Source organism: Ylistrum balloti, unplaced genomic scaffold (assembly GCF_031769215.1).
Source record: "Ylistrum balloti isolate Yb309-2 unplaced genomic scaffold, AGI_CSIRO_Ybal_v1 Utg371104, whole genome shotgun sequence".
Taxonomy (NCBI): Eukaryota; Metazoa; Mollusca; class Bivalvia; order Pectinida; family Pectinidae; genus Ylistrum; species Ylistrum balloti.
In genome coordinates, this window is record NW_026782608.1 from 700,740 (window position 1) to 723,975 (window position 23,236).

Genomic DNA, 23,236 nt, shown 5'->3' on the forward strand with positions numbered 1-23,236 from the left:
ATTCTGTATTGTTACGCAATCTGACAACTGATCATACAAGGATACGCCTCCAGAAGTCTAAAGAGCTTATATTGTTGTTTAAATGACATAACTGACATCATTGAGATATTTGTTACATCATACTACCGATGTTATGTGCGAAAACACTTAAAATATTTCTTTGCTCTTAAAATCTTTCCTTGTCACCAGTTTTGTGGTTGATTAACAAATCAATGTTGCTTAATGAATGATATTCCATAGATATGTACTAATGGACCAATGGATGACCTGTTTTCTCAACGATATAAAATGGGATTGTGATAAATGGCCCTACCAGCAGTTAACTGCAAGGAAGAATCTTATTATCTTTTCAAGTAACATATCTAATATATCACAAAATGTTTAAACATATTGTGTATTACTTTGAGAAATACATATCCCCATATCGATTCCCATCAACTGCTCTACTAAGATTATTTATAAACACGGTGCCCTTAAAAGTAAATTCACATTCCAAATTTTAGCTCATTATCTCTACGCATGACAAAACTCGGAAAATCATAGTTTTGGATCAATTTCATTTTTGTTGAAATGGTTATTTCTCTACTTTAATGGAAGAAATCCGGGAAAACGAACAAAATCAACAATAAAGTCTAATATACCTAAAAGTAAGATAGTGTCTAACACATTGAACATTTTCAATAGCCTGTTGTCAAAGTAACATAACCTAATAATTAATACGTCTGACCGTCTCAAAAGAAATCCAAATGTAAAGCAGTTTATTGGTTTCAATAGTAAATCAAAATGAGAAGATTTCGCAAACTATAAAAAAAAACTGAGAAATTAGACCATAAGTATCACGATTATACAGCTGTATGGCCTGAGATATTAGACCATAAGTATCACGATTATACAGCTGTATGGCCTGAGATATTAGACCATAAGTATCACGATTATACAGCTGTATGGCCTGAGATATTAGACCTTAAGTATCACGATTATACAGCTGTATGGCCTGAGATATTAGAACTTAAGTATCACGATTATACAGCTGTATGGCCTGAGATATTAGAACTTAAGTATCACGATTATACAGCTGTATGGCCTGAGATATTAGACCATAAGTATCACGATTATACAGCTGTATGGCCTGAGATATTAGAACTTAAGTATCACGATTATACAGCTGTATGGCCTGAGATATTAGACCTTAAGTATCACGATTATACAGCTGTATGGCCTGAGATATTAGAACTTAAGTATCACGATTATACAGCTGTATGGCCTGAGATATTAGAACTTAAGTATCACGATTATACAGCTGTATGGCCTGAGATATTAGACCATAAGTATCACGATTATACAGCTGTATGGCCTGAGATATTAGAACTTAAGTATCACGATTATACAGCTGTATGGCCTGAGATATTAGACCATAAGTATCACGATTATACAGCTGTATGGCCTGAGATATTAGAACTTAAGTATCACGATTATACAGCTGTATGGCCTGAGATATTAGACCATAAGTATCACGATTATACAGCTGTATGGCCTGAGATATTAGAACTTAAGTATCACGATTATACAGCTGTATGGCCTGAGATATTAGACCATAAGTATCACGATTATACAGCTGTATGGCCTGAGATATTAGACCATAAGTATCACGATTATACAGCTGTATGGTCTGAGATATTAGACCATAAGTATCACGATTATACAGCTGTATGGCCTGAGATATTAGACCATAAGTATCACGATTATACAGCTGTATGGCCTGAGAAATTAGACCACAAGTATCACGACTATATAGGTGTATGGTGCTCTAAATTTCTATACAGCTGTATGGTGCAGTATATTTCGATACAGCTGTATTTTATATGTTTGGTGCTGTATATTTGAATACAGCTGTATGGTGCAGTATATTTGAATACAACTTAATAGTGCATTATATTTCAATACAGCTGTATGGTGCATTATATTTCATTATTTGTGCATCTTATTCTAAATTTGTATCTAAACGTTCTATTCATTTGTGTCTTTTGTAAATTCATCATATATCGATTGATATCATTATGCCTTTTATAGATAATTATAACAAGACTTCATGTATTTTTTTCTGACAAAGATAAAGACAAAACTGACAACATTTATTGACTATTGGAATGATAACAGTATTTATTACAACAAAGAAAACATAAGCAGAAGTTATGAATTACAGCCCCGCCACAACGAATGATAACAGTATACTTATGTCGCTACATGTCAATTAAATACAAGTTTTACTACAGTTTCAATGATCAAAGAAGTAAAATGAATGAGTATATGATAACATGGCCAAATTTTCCAGCGGAAATTCACTTAATGTTCCGTCTTAACAAAGTATTTTGCTACATGTAGACGCACCCTTAGGAGGCGCTGATAGTGTTCTATTAAAACAGTTCAATGTTACCAAAGGATATGTCTTCTTCGAAGAAGCGATCCATTTCATGTCTTCAAAATGTAACTGATTTGTAAACAAAATACTCTTTTTATACTTTCCAAAAACATTAAATTTCCCACTCACCTTCATCTTGTCTTTATATGAACAAGGAGAAATTACCAAGCAAAATTTAAACAAGTCATTTCAAGTGTTTTGAAATAAATAGCTTTTCTCCAAAATTCAAAAGTGACGGTGCATGGAGAAATCCTTGATTCACATCTCGAGTTGTCTGACAGAAAACGCATTGAGGAAGGAAAGCTAGCCACAAGAAGTAGTAGTCAGGTTATGAGTCAGTATCTTATACAAACTTAACATTGAGCGGTTAAGAATTCTTTAGTTGCTATGTGTTAAACAAAAGAAGATGATTGCGGTGGTGGATAGATGAATTCTAAAATGAACAATAAGTATTTGAAGACAGTGTCCGACTTTGAAGTCACTGAGCAGATTATACGTGCAAGGCGATGATATGGTAGCTTATGTTGTGTAACTAGCAGCCAATGTACAGGTGGTGTGACAGGCGATGTTGTGTTTCACAGACAATTTCCTCATACTCCGTTCCTGTAATGTTTTGACCCTATCTGCCTCTCCTCAATATCTGTGTTCTCCACGACAACGGGCTGAACAACTCTGAAACATTAAACACTTTTGATTAGGTTTGACGGAAACATTCCTAAAATATTTTTAAGATATCGACAGATTTGTGGATATTTTCACAATGAGTAATTCCAAAATATGAGTACCTCAGTATTCAAAATATTTGGTTTCATGGCAATATTGATTCCGAAATTATACTTTCAATTGCAACAAACATTATGCTTTGATAAACAAAGGAAATAAACTGCTTTACAAAGGGAATGCTATGTGATGGCATGTAAGGTCTAGTATGTGCAATCACCGTCCTTCAAAAGGAAGGCAAATCTAGATGTCTAAACTTTGATATTTCGTTCAAAGACGATTTAACAGTAAATGTTTTTAAACTGGTAGTCGTTCTAAAGTTCACCAGTACGTTACCAAGAAAAGTTTAATAAACTGGAGTTATTAAAATATGTGTTTCTATGCATTTATTTGTACATAATCACAACAACAATATTATTGATCAATATGGAAAGCATTCTTCACGTTAAATCATGGCATGTGATTCATATAGTTTTCTTTGATATTCATCTTTAAGCTTTAGCAAAGTTTGGCTATAAACATTTATTTGCTATTTTCAAACGGACCGACGAAAGCAAAACTTGCTCTTTGCATCTGATCATATCAACTCGGAGATAACAGCATAGATTATTTTCTAATTACCATAAAACATCGGGGTTAGGTATAAAAGTCAACATATGAAAGTACCAACATTTTTCTTTTTCAAGCTTTGTATGATAAGACCGCAATACCAAAGAAATAGACATATTCCACTGACAAACTGAACGTTGTGTGTATTAGTTCTTTGTCTGCTTCACTCATGACGAGGATAAAGTGTGACAGAATGGTTAATTAGGGGGCCTTTTTTGTTACGCAGTTGAAGCAGTTACATCATAAGTGCCGAGGCCCGTCACATAACATAGATTACAGACATAGCGTTATCAGAGAGGTATATCGACTTCAACCCTATTGTCAAAACATCGTTACTACTCACATAGTACCGTCTGAACAAACAGGGCATTCAGTACAACTTCGGGTTAACGAGATGTTTTGAGACTTTTTATGTGTGTTTCGATGTTCAATCTGGTGTAATATTATAGTAATAGAAACAATATATCTAGTTGTTAATGTTTTTGAACCTCAGCTGGTATTGAGAGCAACAAATATATCAATACCAAACATACAAATGAAAACAGTCCTAAAAGTATCTATTTAAATTAACGAGTTTTTGTTTAGTATACTAAACCAGGGCAACATTATTTTTTGTCATGGGAATTTCACGAATGTTATTCCTATCATTTGGGAAAATGACATTCCTTATATGGATTGACCAAGATTTACATGGCGGTTGTCGTTGATAAAGCAGAAGATATTTACTCTTCCGGAATACCTGGTCGTATTCTCATTGTACTTATTCTGGAGTCTCCCTGGAAGTCTTATTTAAATCATATTTTGCCTTAACTTGGTTGATGTTTTCTTCTGTTAACATGTCGGCATTTGAAGTTAAGCTTGAACATAATGTATCTATTTTTAACTTTGTAGAAAATGTTGTTATTTGTATCTTTTGTACATTTTCATTGGTCACAAGTCTTTAGATGAGTGACGTTTTAAAGTATCTTTACAGAGTCAAAAGCGGTCACAGAATTAATACGAAGTAACTCCTAATGAATATTTCTCTAAATCGCGATGACATTATAAACAAACCTTAAGAAGTTCTGGTTGTTTTTATTATTACTATTGTTGTTGTTTATGTAATTGCTCCAGAGGTCGTGCTGTCTAGGCAAACAACAAAAATAATATTAATATAGTAACAGGTACCGCTGATATTGCCAAAGTATCATTTGATATACCATGCCAATGTTTTGTTTAACAGATCTTGGCGACAACAAAAGAGCTTACACATTTTGGCAGATTCCGTGGTACGTTTTCATGATCCTGGGGACCCGCTCTAGAGCCTCTCCTCGCATGTTCATACACATCAGTCCCGTTGCACATCTATAAATAAAAGATCACTTGAGAGACAAAGCACATTGCGACAAACTATTCAAAGAAAGATGACTACCTACAGTAGTGTAATACGCAAAATATCACAAATATTCCATTTTATCTTTCTAACATAACTCCATACTTTATCAGAGGGTCGAGTCGCTGAAACAGAAGATTACACGTGCGTTAAGTAGATTAACATCCTTGGATATCATTTAACACTAAGTTTAACTATTTCTACATAGGAATCATGACTCATGTACTATTGTGATACACTCTTGACCGACTATGCTGAAACTGCACAGTATTACTGATGCAATTACCTTTCTGAATACACTAGACGCCGTGATTACGTAACTTATTAGTATTTTACTACATTTCTTAATACTAGACAGCATTGTAACTTCGTAAATCTACACGGTACTATGTTATGACACTTAAACAACAGCATTGTACTATAAAATACAGCATGTTATTGCATACTTTATAACATTAAACACCATTGTTATTACAACGTATGATAATAAACAGCTTTAGGATATTTTATGGTAGTGCCTACACATTCTTTAATGCAACACTGCGCTCTAAATATATGGCATGATATAACTTGATATCAGATTTGCATCACTTGCTACTACTTGACATTGTTCCGGTATCTGAGAGACTGACAAAACCGAGCAGTTGACAATGCTGTTAAAACCAGGTTCAAAACTGCGGGATTTGTTTTACTCTGGTGCCAGGCATCTTAAGTACGAGATGTGAACAATGCATCATCAGGTAAACGTGCTCATTTTCAAAGTGCGTGTCATTGTAATGAGTTACAATCATTATCCAAAATTAAACTATTATAGACTTTTTACGAAAGTTTGTAAACGAAAACATTGTTTTACAGTTCTTTAAACTTTGTTATTACAAGGTAAAATCGATTATGTGATTGGTTTATGAATTTATCCTGACATTATTTAGTCTCCAAAATGTTTCAGAGGTACAATGCGAAGTGTAGATTACTTACTTCAGTTGAAATTTTGTGCGGAAAATAATATTGTACCAGTAGATGCCATCTTCAGTTGACTAAAATAATTGACCTGTATCAAAGTTGGTCTAAAATGCATCCTGATATATTTCAATATTTTAAAAAGAGGACCAGTAATGAAAGGAAACTGACAACAAATAGAACCAAGGAACCTGATGTCAACTCACACAGAAACCGCAGGGATGGTGAATGGTTCTAACTCGTAAATAAACAACTGATACTGACTTGTTGAATTACCAAGTAATGCTGACTTGTGAAGTTAACTGATACTGACTTGTAACGTTAAATGATACTGACTTGTTGAATTACGAAGTTATACTGACTTGTAAAGTTAACTGATACTGACGTGTAAATTTAACTGATAACTTGTTAACTTGATGAATTACCAAGTGATACTGACTTGTAAAGTTAACTGATACTGACTTGTAAATTTAACTGATACTGACTTGTAAAGTTAACAGATACTGACTTGATGAATTACCAAGTGATACTGACTTGTAAAGTTAACTGATACTGACTTGTAAATTTAACTGATACTGACTTGTAAAGTTAACAGATACTGACTTGATGAATTACCAAGTGATACTGACTTGTAAAGTAAATTTAACTGATACTGACTTGTAAATTTAACTGAATTACTGATACTGACTTGTAAAGTTAACAGATACTGACTTGATGAATTACCAAGTGATACTGACTTGTAAAGTTAACTGATACTGACTTGTAAATTTAACTGATACTGACCTATAAAGTTAACTGATACTGACTTGTAAAGTTAACTGATACTTACTTGTAAATTTAACTGATACTGACTTGTTGAATTACCAAGTGATACTGACTTGTAAAGTTAACTGATACTGACTTGTAAAGTTAACTGATACTGACTTGTTGAATTACCAAGTGATACTGACTTGTAAAGTTAACTGATACTGACTTGTAAAGTTAACTGATACTGACTTGTTGAATTACCAAGTGATACTGACTTGTAAAGTTAAATGATACTGACTTGTTGAATTACCAAGTGATACTGACTTGTAAAGTTAGCTGATACTGACTTGTAACGTTAACTGATACTGACTTGTAAAGTTAACTGATACTGACTTGTAAAGTTAACTGATACTGACTTGTAAAGTTAACTGATACTGACTTGTTGAATTACCAAGTGATACTGACTTGTAAAGTTAACTGATACTGACTTGTTAAGTTAACTGATACTGACTTGTAAAGTTAACTGATACTGACTTGTTGAATTACCAAGTGATGGTGACTTGTAAAGAAAACAAATGATTCCGACTGCTTCTGATATCTAGTCAAAAAACAAAAAAGGTATACTGACCCGTTAAAGTTATAAAGTCGATACCGACTGATAAAGTAACCAAAAGGCAGCGATACCGCATCCAAACAAACGACCGTGTCATAGGTATTTAATATAATACATAAAACTCATTCGGATGCGTTTTTTCTTCTTTATTTTAATATTAATAAGTATATTATTAATATTAACAAAACTACAAGACTTCATGCGAACCTGTCCTTGAAAATGTAATAATACTTTATGCTACTCAGACAGCGATCGACTGAACTAATGACTATTTACGACAAGAGATCGCTATCAGCTCTCACACCTCGACAATAAAATCCAACTTACAAAACCCTACAACACGATCCAATTGAGCCCGAGTTTCGAGAGTCACCTAACATTAGGATACAGATGCATTAGTCATACAGTATGACGTGAGCCTGAAGTTTGGTTTGTACGGATTGACTGGCAAAAGAAAACTCGGTCATGCCAACAAAATGACTTGTCTGACCACAGATGGGAACGTAGCACCTCTTAAAGCTGATATCACGTCTAAAGAGGGTTGCACATAGAACATGCATTCCAAGCATTGATATGTACACTTATTTGTGCATTTTGAGCACCCCTCCCGTGCCTTCAGTTGTACACTTAAGAGGGTATTTACGTCCATGAAGCACTGAGATAGATCTTTTTACATATAAATGACATTTGTGCTGATACAAACATTAAAAGCTTTATATATGGAAACTTTTAGACTACACCCATAATTAATATCAAGTTTAAATACTTCACAACGTGTGCGATATGGGTCTTCACTATAATTGTAATTTAAACATTAGCTGTTTAAAATCACAGTTGATCACACAACAGAAAACTTTAGCAATGTTGCACAGCTTCAACTATTATAGATACAAAACACGTGTGCACTGAATGATGCCATATAAGTTGTACACCGACATGCTGCATATATCAGAATTTTATTAGTAAAAGGATGAATAAAAATACAGCGGGGTAAAGATGTTAAATACTTATTTAAATCTTTACATATTTAAGTATTCTTTAACTTATTTAATGTTATATTTAGGCATTGTTTAAAAGTTAAAGTATACATTTTTCATTCTGACAAACTACGATATCCTAATCTCTTTACATACTTCTTCGAAGATCCAAATTTTCACGAATTTTCTAACAGCTTCAAGGAAAAAGGCATTTGTCATTGAAGTCAGGAAATGGTCTATAATTTTCTCTTTATTCAATTTTCAAAGAATTTCTTTATTTCTTGTTTATTCCATCCTCCAGTCATAAATAGAGAAAAGTAGATACATCTCCATACATATTCATTCTACGCATGTCTCTGATCTACCCACATACGGATTGTTCGGCCACTTTTGTTCCAAGTCGATAATGGAGCTGATCCTGGCTGAAAATCTAGACATCCCTTTTTTCTTGTATATAGGTAAACCCCCGTGAAGATTATTTAATCAGCTTCACTATTTATAGAAAACACAGCTACTTTCATTCCAAGTAGTTAATCCTATCCCTTCTACGCAGCAGGTTAATCCAACAACCATCCCACTTGATGTTGTAGACATCTTTCTCTACAGATAATCTAACCGCCTTTGTTCTCTGGATAATTACCTTCATTCTATACAGAAAACACATTAGCTTTATTTCCATTAGGTTATGGTGCTGCTGCTGATTAATGGCACAAAACTTCTGGAAGATAATCCAAACTGATTTTCTTCTGGGGATAATCCTGACGATTTAATTCGACGAACGGGTTGAATATTGAACCAGCTGGATCATGTTGGGGATTAAAACGTTTCTCCCCCAAAACACGATGTAAATGATATCTAAATGTTCTAAATTTATGGATAACCTAAGGACGTTTTAAGCATAATGTTATTTCAAATCATAACGGCTACGTTGATGTAAAAATATGATTGAAATGGTGTAAACAATAAAATGCTAGACCGATGTGAAATGTTAAAACAAGTAGGCTAATGAAACGACAACATAATCAATTAACTAGTGCAACATTATGGTAATCTGTGTACCGGTATAATAACTTGTGTAATAGTGTAATAACTTGTGTAATAGTATGATAACTTGTGTACCAGTATAATAACTTGTGTAATAGTGTGATAACTTGTGTAATAGTGTGATAACTTGTGTACCCGTATAATAACTTGTGTATCAAAATAATAACTTGTGTAACAGTATAATAAATTGTGCAATAGTATAATAATTTGTGTACCAGTATAATAACTTGTGTACCAGTATAATGACTTGTGTACCAGTATAATGACTTCTGTACCAGTATAATGACTTGTGTACCATTATAATGATTTGTGTACCAGTATGATAACTTGTGTACCAGTATGATAACTTGTGTAATAGTATGATAACTTGTGTACCAGTATAATAACTTGTGTACCAGTATAATAACTTGTGTACCAGTATAATGACTTGTGTACCAGTATAATGACTTGTGTAATAGTATGATAACTTGTGTACCAGTATGATAACTTGTGTGATAGTATGATAACTTGTGTACCAGTATGATAACTTGTGTGATAGTATGATAACTTGTGTAATAGTATGATAACTTGTGTACCAGTATAATAACTTGTGTACCAGTATAATAACTTGTGTACCAGTATAATGACTTGTGTACCAGTATAATGACTTGTGTAATAGTATGATAACTTGTGTACCAGTATGATAACTTGTGTGATAGTATGATAACTTGTGTAATAAATAGTATGATAACTTGTGTACCAGTATAATAACTTGTGTAATAGTATGATAACTTGTGTACCAGTACAATAACTTGTGTACCAGTATAATAACTTGTGTAATAGTATGATAACTTGTGTACCAGTATAATAACTTGTGTACCAGTATAATAACTTGTGTAATAGTATGATAACTTGTGTACCAGTATAATAATTTGTGTGATAGTATGATAACTTGTGTAATAGTATGATAACTTGTGTACCAGTATAATAACTTGTGTAATAGTATGATAACTTGTGTACCAGTATAATAACTTTTGTACCAGTATAATAACTTGAGTACCAGTATAATAACTTGTGTAATAGTATGATAACTTGTGTACCAGTGTGTACCAGTATAATAACTTGTGTGATAGTATGATAACTTGTGTAGTAGTATGATAACTTGTGTACCAGTATAATAACTTGTATACCAGTATAATAACTTGTGTACCAGTACAATGACTTGTGTACCAGTATAATAACTTGTGTAATAGTATGATAACTTGACCGATGTAACATTGTAATTATATCATCAAAACAGTTATAATGATTAGGCTAATACAAAACAATCATGCTTACTTAACTGATACAAGTTATGATACCCTGACCTGAAGTGACGATAATTGAATAATACAAACGCTATGGTAACTTGACTAATACAAACGCTATGGTAACTTGACTAATACAAACGCTATGGTAACTTGACTAATATAAATCTTATGGTAACTTGACTAATACAAACGCTATGGTAACTCGACTAATACAAACGCTATGGTAACTTGATTAATACAAATCTCATGGTAACTTGACTAATACAAACGCTATGGTAACTCGACTAATACAAACGCTATGGTAACTCGACTAATACAAACGCTATGGTAACTCGACTAATACAAACGCTATGGTAACTCGACTAATACAAACGCTATGGTAACTCGACTAATACAAACGCTATGGTAACTTGACTAATACAAATCTCATGGTAACTTGACTAATACAAACGCTATGGTAACTTAACTAATATAAATATTATGGTAACTTGACTAATACAAACGCTATGGTAACTTGACTGATACAAACGCTATGGTAACTTGACTGATACAAACGCTATGGTAACTTGACTGATACAAACGCTATGGTAACTCGACTAATACAAACGCTATGGTAACTTGACTTATACAAATCTTATGGTAACTCGACTAATACAAATCTTATGGTAACTCGACTAATACAAACGCTATGGTAACTTTACTAATACAAATGCTATGGTAACTTGACTGATACAAACGCAATGGTAAAAATATGATAAGTTATGAAACGAAAGATATGATGACTGATTGAATGCGACAGATTACAAATGGACTGATATAGATATTACTGATAAAACAGGTTGGGATTACCTCACAGTTTCGGATAACAATGTAATACATTAAACAAAAGACTTTAATAAGTAGTACGCCCTGTAACAGCAGATACAAATAGTGACTTCACAAAAACATGACTACGTTTCTATCAGCTTGTTCCGAGAATTTCCTGTTTGTTCAATTCTGTCGGTCAGTTCTGGCGTAAAAACTGGTTACAATCTATCAATAACGACAAAAAACGACACCGTCTATTTTCAGCGTACAAATAAATAGGATGGTTGTCAGATACATCAGGTAATTCTCCCTATAGTTCAGTCAGAATGCGTACATGTATAACGGTAACCAAATTGATTAGCTCTAGACCTTGTTTGTTTAGGCAAGATAAATTTAAAGGTGATGAGTGCATTTAACAAGCTTTTTTGGGTAATGCTATGCAGTTTAATTCGTTGTTTGTCTCTACTATACCTTATTCTAACTTTGTATTAAATTGTGTTATTCACTTGTGTGTCTTTTGTGCAAATTTGCCTCAATCTCACAATTGCTTAGTGGTTGGAGCCATTACAATTTATTCTTTCAAATAGATAGAAATTTAAAACGAAACACAAACTAAAATATCACTAATGATACTTTTAAAAAACATAAAGAACTCTCACAGAAATGGGATGAAAAGTACAAATTTAAAACGATCTGTTTAAAACGTAATATTAAAAAAATCAGAGCCAAGTTTATAGGATGAAAAGGTAAAATATAATGAGACAAATAGATGTCCAAATACAACATGCCCATGCTAGGTTAAATATTAAAACATACACTACCTGGGACTGTAGGCAGAACAATTTTCTCCAATTCCCCTAGCACATTCATCACAACAGCTGCACGGCAGGGCCACCCTCTCACATCCTTCCCGAAGTTTGGGGCATATGGTGTGTCCGGTGCATGGGGGACACCGTGGTGCTCCCTGGACTACGATTGTACACACTACACAGAAACAAAGAAACAACACTGAATCTCGCATTCCCGGTATTACAGGTAAAGCGGTTCACCAAACGATGTAGACAAGCCGATAATGGTCAACTAAGAAACGTCCTTTACATCTCAATTATATTCTGTCGCTCATTGGTATCGAATCGATAATGTATTCGCCAAATCGCGGTGTGAAGGGAGAGACAAACGGCGTCAAACTTATATGAGCTGTATCTCTTTGTCTAGTAATCAGTAAGACACAGAAGGCGGCAGGGATAGATCTACTTTTTCTTTCTCAAGAGTTTTTTTTTCGTGATCACATGATCGGCGGTGTTTTGCCAGTTTGTACAGGAGAGTAGAGAAAATAAGATATTCTGTATTCGCTGTCGGTGTAGACACGTTAGTTATGGTTGAAATGGAGCACGACACGACTGCAGTTTCACGTGCAATGTTCAATTTACGCGTGGGAGGTTTGCGGTATGAGGCGGGTTAGTATCATATTGAGGAGGGGATGCAACTGTCGGAGCAATGACTACTATGACAGACACCAGACTTGTGACCTCCCCCACAGACAGATAGCTATCCCGGCTTTTAGTAAACAAAGCTTCCTGCAAAATTCGATAACGGATATGCACATTGTCAAGTACTGTTTTAAAACCCGCACACGATTTTACGTCTTGCATGCTTATCTACGCCTGATTTTACAAGTCCCGGTTTGGTAATTATTTAAAACTTTAAGTATACTTACCAGAAGTGGATGTGATATATAAGTGGTATCGTGTTATGTCAGCGTCATCTACGTCCTATTATAAGCAAGAAACACAAAAAAAATGTTATTATTCAACAACCTATACAACGCCGAGGTTCGGATTGTATACCTTCAATGTCACTGAAAGTAAATGATAACTTGAGTATACAAGAAATATAACAATAAGTGTTTAAATCGTAGAATTGATAGTGATCATTCGTATACATCCAAGGATATGATAAAGGGGAAGTGTAGCCATTAAAGAATGTACAGAAAATCTGCTGTAAAATCACATATTTACGTGGGGACAATTTTCGTACTTTAAAAAAATTCGTGGACACTTGATTTGGTAGATAAATACAATTCAATTTTAATTAGACTTGTTCTAACATTTCGTTGACGTCTTGGATTAAGAGTACCAACGAAATTAATGAAAATAAATTGTTTTCAAGTAAACTCTTGAAGACTACAGAAAAGTCAACATCTAGTAGTTAAATTCTTTATTTGGCTTGAGTGTCATTTGTACAATCTTCACACAAATTGTAACTACTAGACCAGTAATATTACAGAAAACATACTTCCTTGGGTTCAATACGATATGTTCGTTATCCCAGAGTCAGAAAATGAAATCCGATATAATACAGGTATCTGTAATTGTGAATCGGGAGGAGGGCATCGTTTGTGTTTAATGACGAGACTGAGCGTAATTAATAAATTGATTAAATCTCTGCAATAATTGAAGCGAGGAACCATAAACAGATATACTCCCAGACCGTCAAGTCATACTTTATAACGTAACGGATAGGGGCAAATATATCCTAATATTGCCAATCTGTATATGAAAGTGTCAATCTTTGTTAGACCAAGATCGTAAACGACGTAAGCAAATATTTGTTATACAAGATCGTTCACCACAAGAAATATATGACCAATTCAAATCAATAAAGAATCGCATTCAAAAACTATATTTCTATTAATATCATCTTAAGCTGAAACTATTTTGATGTTTTCTTAATTTGGAGATAATGGCATTTCTTGCTTTGTTACCGATAGAAACCTCTTAAAACCAATATTGATTAATGACTTCACAAAATTACGATATCCATGTACTTGTTTACATGATAAGGAGGCCTTCTACAGTTCATTGGAAAGCGTTTAATAATTAGTCATTTCAAATGATGATAGACTCATTTTATTTTTGGACACTTGAAAAACGCTCGTCATAAAAATGAAAGGAGGATGTCGTGTAATTATTAAATTCTTCAAGCAAACAGATTTTGATATATGTAATGGTGTTGTCCAGTTCATCGCTTGACCTTGACCTTAGTTATTCGCATTACATCCGATAAACTAATGTAACATGACCATTTGTTTTATTTTCAAAAGCCATCCATTTATTCACCTTCAAGGAAACTGATGTGGGGTTATTTTGATGTCGACAATATCTGCAATCTGCATTCTTCGGCAATGAAATTCACTTTTTTTCAATACTATATAGAACTTTAGTAAAGTATATTGTACCCACGGTCTCCCATTGCATGATGCTACTAGACCTGGGATCTTTGTGTTTTCTCTCTTTTTAAATACATGTATTTTTGCTCTTCCAAATGCCTTCCTTCACACTGCCTCTCTTTTTTTTACTTCAGTTGAGCGTTCGTCCATGTGAGAAAGGCTTACAGTTCTGTCATCTGTCCGAGATATACCAGAGCCTTTCGAAATGGTAGTTACAACATCTTGTTTAATGTTCAGCATCTTGGAAGTGTAATGACTGGTGACCAGATGGGTAGTCCTGGGGAGTCTTCGGCAGTACCTTTCAATGTGGTGGCACTATAAACTCGCACTATCACATGAAGGCTTACATGAACGCTGTTCAAGGAACACTATTGTGGACAAAAGAATCTAGTATGGTGTTCTTTTTCTCGTAAAAAAAGCAATTTTTAGAGTGGTGATATATATTGCATATCAATATAAGATTCTTTAATTCAAAAGCTGTGGATGCCTTTCAGTCCTAGCTTATTTTATAGATATTTTCTAACATCAATTCTGATTACGGTAGGAAGTAATCCATTGAAATCAGTAAAAAAAATATCTATATAGTTTATGATCACCTATTTTCATTTTAGAATTTGGAGAAAAAGAGAGATAATTGGAATTAATCATGTTTAATTGTCGATTTATCTTTACTAGAATGACACTGATTGTAGAAAGTGGTTTAAACATAGAACAGAATACGTATACGTAAGTTGTTGGTAACATCTGACTGTACTACTTGTAAATAAAAATTACAGCGAAAATTGTTCAAATAGACACACAAGAAAATAGCACCTTTAACTTTAGATTTAGTAGAGCCAAACTATGAATGAGAAATTATCATACACTTGTTTCATCCTTCTAGAACGCATCAGTGATATTAAGGTCTAGCATTTGAAGCCTAGAAACAAACTTGGAAATCCACGTTATCGGAAGAAAAGTAAAAAGTATATGTGTATAACAGAGTGGACATTGATCACAGTTTGAATTATGCCCAATGCAGCATTTTCACCATTTTTTTTTTTACTATTTTATTAATTATTTACAGTAGATTTAAGTATGTTTATATGGGATAACACGACATTTTCTGCAAAAGTTGAACGCCAGGTTCCAAACCGATTCATCAGATTTCTTATATATATTATCATATTATAAACGTAGGCATAAACTGGGATCAAATAGAATGTAAACATAAAAGTATTAAGCTTGGTCATACGAAGGTCATCACAAGACGTAAATAAAAACAAACGGTTTATAGAAGAATGTATGCTTGGACATTCATACACATTCAGTCATTGTTTTGACGAGTATGGTTTGACAGATGAGAATATGGGGGACCTGTCGTGGCTAAATACTATATCTGACATGTAGTTTCTCAAAATACTACGCGATATGCCATGTCTTCACTCACCTGTCAAGGGTTGCGCGGCGATAAGGTTTTTCAGTACACAAAAAAAAAAAAAAAAAACCACACACACAAACGCGAAAAGTAAATTTCAATACAAATCTATAATAAGATACAGTATGATTGCGATATTAAGTGCCTGAATTGTTGAAACCTAGACAACTAGGGGAAATTAATATCTTTTTGGTAATTTGCTTTCAGCTTTATTGGTAGTGACAACACATGTTGTACATAATCATAAAGAAAATACCCATTGTTTCATTTCAGTTCCTATCTGCTTTTAGTTCTCAAGCTATAAAAAGAGTCTCATGTCGTAATAGGAAGTCTGTATTTCCGGAAACTTTTCAATGTGTCATAATATAATCCCCTTCGTGTTTCCTGTCTCTATTGTCGTAATTTCATATCTATTTTGAGATCTTGTTTGATTCCATTTTATACACTTATGAGAAAATGGGAAAGAGAACTGGAAACCTTCTAATTGGATGGTTAGAGTTAAATACCTAGTCCTGCCTTAGTCCCTGATGTTTTCTCTCGACTAGATGTAGGAATTGTAGATAAATTTCCAAATTTATACATGAAAGATTACACAAGAATATAAGTATCAGGGGGATAATTCTTCGGGCACCGTCTATCCTTTTTTGCCTTATCATCAGTCGTTTTCTATCTAAAACTGTCTTTAATCTCTCTATAAAAAGTGTCAAAAACATTGTGTGTTTCAACAATATTCACATGTATAAGACTGCATGTACAATAAGATGTTTGATATTAACATTAAAAAAAACCTACATACTTTGAAAGAATGCAAAGATATGAATTTCATGAAGTTAAATAAAAAAAAAGGGGGGGGGGGGTAGGGGTTATTTGATACTAAAACTATACAGAGAGTGTCGTCAATTTCACTAAATACAGCTAAGATGTTGTATGGCGTTGTTTGTTAAAGTAGGAACAGGTCATCTATAGTGTAAGAACTAAAGAGTTGTCTTTCCCGGATTTTCATGGTACTACGAAAGTATGTATTTTTGTAACTCGAAAACACTTGATTTTAACAATACTTAATTTCTTTTATTAAGTCTTTTTCTACTAGTAACTTGTGCCGTTATAGATCGCGTGTATCTCGGCCTTGAAACCCTAGTCAACTTCAGCGACGCTAGGACCGACAACGTCATATTTACAAACAACTGCGATGTACTTCGTGAGTGATTGATGACTGAATGCGCAACAAAAGAATTATATTCATTAACTGGCCATGGTTTGACCTGTTTTGGACAAGCCATCATCAATTACTATAATCCCCCAATGTATATATATAAGTCAACAGAGCCGAACTGAACAATCTTGACGGAGAACTTTCAACAACGTAAAGGTAGGTATATTGCTGTTCTTCTTTTAATTTTAGTTCTAAAATTTTATTCCTTTCATAAACTCCGCGGTTAGATATGGTAATAGATATAACTTGTCGTACTCAGCGTGATGACACGAATCCTCTGGTTTCATAACCACTAATTCTCAATGGAACCTATAACTTTAACAACACGTACAGTTAACATTTGGTTCTGAAGAATGTTTAAAAAAACGTACAATTACACTTGATACTTCAAACCTGTTTATTTATCAATATAATCAATGGAACTAAGGAAGACAGGTCTGCATAAAATTTGGTTTTGTGTTTGATAGCAAGTTTGCTTGCTTTTTTCGTTCTACCATAAATTTTGCTTGTTTAGTCATCAAAATACTATTATAATTACTAATGTTATTATAAAGTTCTAATTTGATTGAACTAATTTCTGTATAAAAATATTACATGAATTTTTTTTCCAGAAATATGTATGACCAACAGCTTCTTTTGGTCATTGTGACCATATGTGCCACAAGCATAAACAGTCAGTTCTATTCGGGGAGTGCAGGACATGGAGGAACCTACCAAGGCAGTTTTGGGTACCCGAGGTCAGGTAATAGCTACCCAGAAGCAGGGGGATACTATGCTGACGCATGGACTGGTTTTCCTACAGGTCATATGCAAAGGATTCGGCGATCAGTTGTTGACACCACCAGACGAGTTGAAAAGGTAATGTTGATAAATTATAGATAAATGATGTCATTGTTGAATTAGTTAGGTTCAGTAAATCGTAAAATAACGTCATTTTATGATGAGTTGTCTCAATAGTTGTTTTCAAGTGAAAGTTTTATATAAATGGCATACCATAGTCGAAAAGCGTTGATACATAACTAAACTATAAGTATAGTGGGGGAGACCTAATTCTACAGCCAAAAACATCTGGAATTTCCAACATTCTGTTAAAGACGATACTCTTCTGAAGGGTGATCGTAACCCCTGGTAGTTCAAGGATGACTTCATGATATGTCCCCGTCACTTATGTTAGATATTGACAACATCGCCACCAGTGAAATAATGAGGAATAACAATGTTCATCGGGTATCAAACTCATCAATTGAATAATGCTTTATGTCATAATACCTCACGAATGTGTTAATTAATTTGTATTAAGTATTAGTCAGTGTTAGGTCTCCATGTTATACCAATGGGGATTTGTTTTGAAAACTAATGTAAATATCAGCGTTAGATATGAGACCTTTAAGGTAGTCCTTGATTGGGTATTGCATGAAATGGTCAACAATGGGTGGGGATGATATATATATATACTTGTGTAATTTACCTACCAGAGACCAGTCGTAAAATGTAGATACCGGTACTTACCCTTCGGAGAGCAAGGCTTGAGAATTTCCTAGTTAGCATTCGAATCGATTTCCAGAATTTCTTTCGGTTATATGGGTATGCTTTGTTCACATGATGCCATGTGATTTTTCATTTCGTTCATTATGTGTTAAGCTTAGGTGTTCAAACCATCTTTCTGACTGATCCTTCTGTTCTCTTTTGACTCTGTCCTACCTTTTTATTTCAAACAATAATTAGGAAGCCACACAGCAGCAGATAAGAACAGTTGATAAGACGAAAAGCAGGTGATATCTCATTTGTCTTTCTGCTCGATTCGCCCGTTCATTTTTTTTTTCTAGTTTCTGCGTTTTTGTTTCAAGCAAGGGTCGAAAGGACACAAAGCAGTCGAAAAATTCTGAAAGTATAGTAGATCACTCGAAAAACTTTTGGAACAAGTCTGTAATTTGGCCCTTCTTCCATTATACACGAATTCGCCTCATGCCAATTTCACCCTCGAATGCTTCTATAAAAGGGATGCATAAGTGTAACAAACCTTTCCATGGTCGAAAAGGGCAAAAAAGGAAATGGAGGGCGAAATTTTTTCATGGTATAATGTATCTAATTGTTTATAATGAATTCGCTTGAATTTGCCTAAAAATCACCTACTAATGTTTACACACTGTGATGTAACAAAAACATCATTATTTCCAATCAGTGTTAGATTTTAATTTCTGCACCTTTTCAGAGCTTTTGATAACGAATTGGCCGTTGTGACTTTACCTTTGTAACATGAATACAAATGAACCCTTGAAATAAGTTAATGTACATCATCACTATTGTACAGGTTACAGACCAAGTGTATGTGGCCATGGGTGGTAAGGCGCTGGGGAACTCCATCATGATAATAGCACCTGATGGTCTGATCATAGTGGACACTTCCGACAGTCATCAAGCTGCCAGCCTGATGCTAGAAGACTTTCGGAACATCACTTCAGCCCCTGTGAAGGCCATCATCTATACCCATCACCATATGGATCACACTGGAGGTGCCACTGTATGTAACACGTCTTCGAAAACCAAAAAAGTTTACATCAATTCTAACCTGATTATATTTGACCTTTACTTTCATGTCAATTTTTATGCGATAAACAAATTATAATTCAAAAGGCTAAGCATTAAAAGCATAGCCATTCGCGTGTTAAATCAATTAACTGATGTTTAATTTAAACAAAGGTTTCCTCTATTTAACTTTGTAAAATATTTACAAAGGAAATATTTCATAAAAGACTTCGCTAACACATAACAGAGAATGGTATTAATGGTCTATTTTGTTCACTTCAATAGGGGGAAATATTTTATTTGGTGTGTTTTTGAGAACAAAATGAAATATAATTAACAAGATATCACAAGTTGTTTTCATGTATTCATACCTCAGGCCTTTATTGAAAATTCAACTGCGACCCCGGATATTTGGGCTTACAAGGATCTTCCAAGCGATTTGGAGTCCTACTTCGCGTATGCTTCCAGAGCACGATATGCCAGGACTATGCGCCAGTTTGGTGTGTTCGTCAATGGAAGTCAGAACTCAATCGATTTCGGGAAAGAAGGGACCACATTTGGATTCGTTTACCCCAACAAATTTCTGAAAGACACGGAAATGGACGTCGTTATCGCAGGTAAAGTGAATTTCGCAACATCTAACCAAGCTGACCTGCAGTAAATTCTAGTAGCCTTAGACGTATGGCTGAAATGCCATTATAACGTAGTCAATTCTTCACGATTTCATAGATTCACTTTCAAATATATTAAAATCTAGACTCATAGATTCACTAACGATTCTTGGAAAGACGACATAGTTTTATAATGCAGTTAAATCATTAGTTGGCTCTACTTATCTTGTTTTAATGATTTCTATTGTAAGAGTATATCCTCTCGGTCCGATTCGCCAGCTAGATATACACCACAAACTAAACGATATTTCTTACAAGATACTAACAACAGTATTTCACATATTATACATTACGAAATATTACATAAGGATCCATTTTACATAGTATCAATATGCATCACTATGACAGTGACAGAGGTTCCATTTTTTCCGCAGGATTGAAAGTGCGGCTTGTGAGAGTTGAAGGCGAAACTTCAGACCATATGGGCGTATATATCCCAGAATGGAACATGTTCATGTGCGGCGATACGTTCTACAATGCCTTTCCCAACATCTATACAATCCGAGGGGCAAAGGTGCGGGATGCCAAGGCTTGGTATAAATCTCTAGACTACATCATTGATTTGAATTTGACATACCTAGTACCAAGTCACAGGTCTGCAATAACTGGACAACAAACCATTATGGACATGCTTATCCCTCACAGAGACGGCATCCAATTCATTCATGACCAGACCCTCCGCTACATCAACAAGGGACTCACGCCAGAAGAAGTCGTTCGCAAAGTAAAACTCCCGCCATCCCTAGCCAATGTTTCTACATTGCGAGAAGAGTACGGTATGGTAGGATGGTCTGTCAAAGGGGTCTTCCAAATGTATTTAGGCTGGTTTAGTGGTGACCCTAAAGACCTCTTTCCCCTCACAACAGGCGAAAAGGCACAACATATGGCCGATCTGGCTGGTGGTGTGAATAACCTGGTCACAGCTGCTCGGGCAGCAGTTGACAAGGGAAATGCACAGTGGGCTCTAGAACTAGCCTCTTATGCACTTGCACTGAACGCGTCTGACGATACGGCAATGAAAGTGAAAGTTGACAGTCTGAATGCTATTGCCGACCAACAAATAAACACGAACGCAATTAACTATCTGAGAACATCCGTCCTCGAGACGATGGGACAGCTGGATCTTTTCGATCAGAGCGCTATCACCACCGACCATATCAACTCATTAGACGTCAGACATATATTTGATATATTGCCGTCAGCATTCATGCCAGAAGTCTGCGAAAACGAAAAGTTCACAATTCTGTTGAATTTTACAGATACGGGGAGAATACTCTCTCTCCAGAATCGCAATTCTGTTTTAGTCGTGAGGGAAGACAAAGTTCCAGAAGCTTACACTCTCAAAATGGACATCACTGAAAATCGATTCAAAAAGTTTGTTATGACGAGGATCAACCAAGGCCAAACCCCACATATTCTGTTCAAAAGTTATGGATTCCGGTTACTGCAAAAATGTTTTGACCTTAGAAAAATGTAATTGGAAATCGTTGAACTATATAAACTGTATATGTGCGCTTATCGTTTAGGATAAGATCAGATTTGGTTGATTCCTAGACAGATTTCTTGCATCAACACATACGTCCATATATACTTTACATACTTAACAGCATACCCATATATATTTGTTGTATCCTTTATAACATGCAATCCGGCTTCGTTAATAAATTGTTTACAGTGCTGTGTTGTATGTACATATCATGTAACTTGCAATCAGTGGTGATAAAGATACTAATTATGCAGATTCTGTTGGACTTTTAGCCCACTATTATCAGACGGTCAGCTATAATAATCGTCCTAGGTCTGTGGTCTGTCCGTCATCCATTTTTATTATCACTATTCCTCCAGAAGCACTGGATGGATCTTTCTAAAATTCCATGTGTAGGTTCCATTTGGTCTCTACTTGTGCCCGTTCGATTATCAAACAATTTTGGATTGGACAGGTAAAGATTATCAGAGTTCCGAATAAATATGTTCATTTGATGCTCTTTTAAAATCATCTAATATTCAAAATTTATTAAAGTTTAGGGTCAGTGTACGGTCTCTGCTTTGCTATAACAATGAAATAACGTGTTTGGTTATTTCAACTTCTGCATCACTAAAAATACTCTATGGAGATAAAACAACATTTTTATCCATTAATAACAAGTGATTGTTTCTATAATAGAATCATCTTGTCTACCCGACCTATTCAGAGAATTTAACTTCATAGCATGGGTAATTTTTGACATAATAGTATGTACCATGTAAAACACTGACAAGGAACTATGAACCGATGCATAGCTTAAAAATAACTTGCATGACAGTCATACACTTGCCCAAAACAGGATGTATCTGTATTGAGTCTAAATACAATGCAGTATACAATCAAACTCTGGCATGCAATTCGATATTCTGAAATAGACCATTTGAAAACTTGAAATAGTCAATTTGAAAACTTGGTATTTAAATTCAAATTTAAATAAATAGCTTAAAACACCACAATTAATATGTGTATATAAGAACACTTTAGGAAAAATTTCCTGTCAAAATTACTGAGATCTAGAGTTAGAAATAAGATAAATATCAATGTCAACATTCATGTACACATTTTTTTATGCACATAGACCTCATTTCCTAGAAATCAAAC

General features: G+C 34.4%; 2 protein-coding genes across 2 annotated transcripts; one reads left to right on the forward strand and one right to left on the reverse strand.

Moving 5' to 3' along the window:
* Positions 1-2,131: 2,131 nt before the first annotated feature.
* LOC132560703 (insulin-like growth factor-binding protein 4) lies at positions 2,132-13,107 on the reverse strand. The gene is made up of 3 exons (XM_060225373.1): positions 12,376-13,107; positions 4,997-5,092; positions 2,132-3,091 (listed from the first exon to the last, which is right to left on the reverse strand). Exons 1-3 carry the CDS (start codon positions 12,573-12,575, stop codon positions 3,010-3,012), a joined length of 378 nt encoding a protein of 125 aa, XP_060081356.1. The 5' UTR covers positions 12,576-13,107; the 3' UTR covers positions 2,132-3,009.
* Positions 13,108-18,028: 4,921 nt separating this feature from the next.
* Positions 18,029-22,087, forward strand: LOC132560729 (linear primary-alkylsulfatase-like). Its single transcript, XM_060225406.1, has 4 exons — positions 18,029-18,271; positions 19,725-19,934; positions 20,316-20,556; positions 20,985-22,087. Exons 1-4 carry the CDS (start codon positions 18,029-18,031, stop codon positions 22,085-22,087), a joined length of 1,797 nt encoding a protein of 598 aa, XP_060081389.1.
* Positions 22,088-23,236: the final 1,149 nt, after the last annotated feature.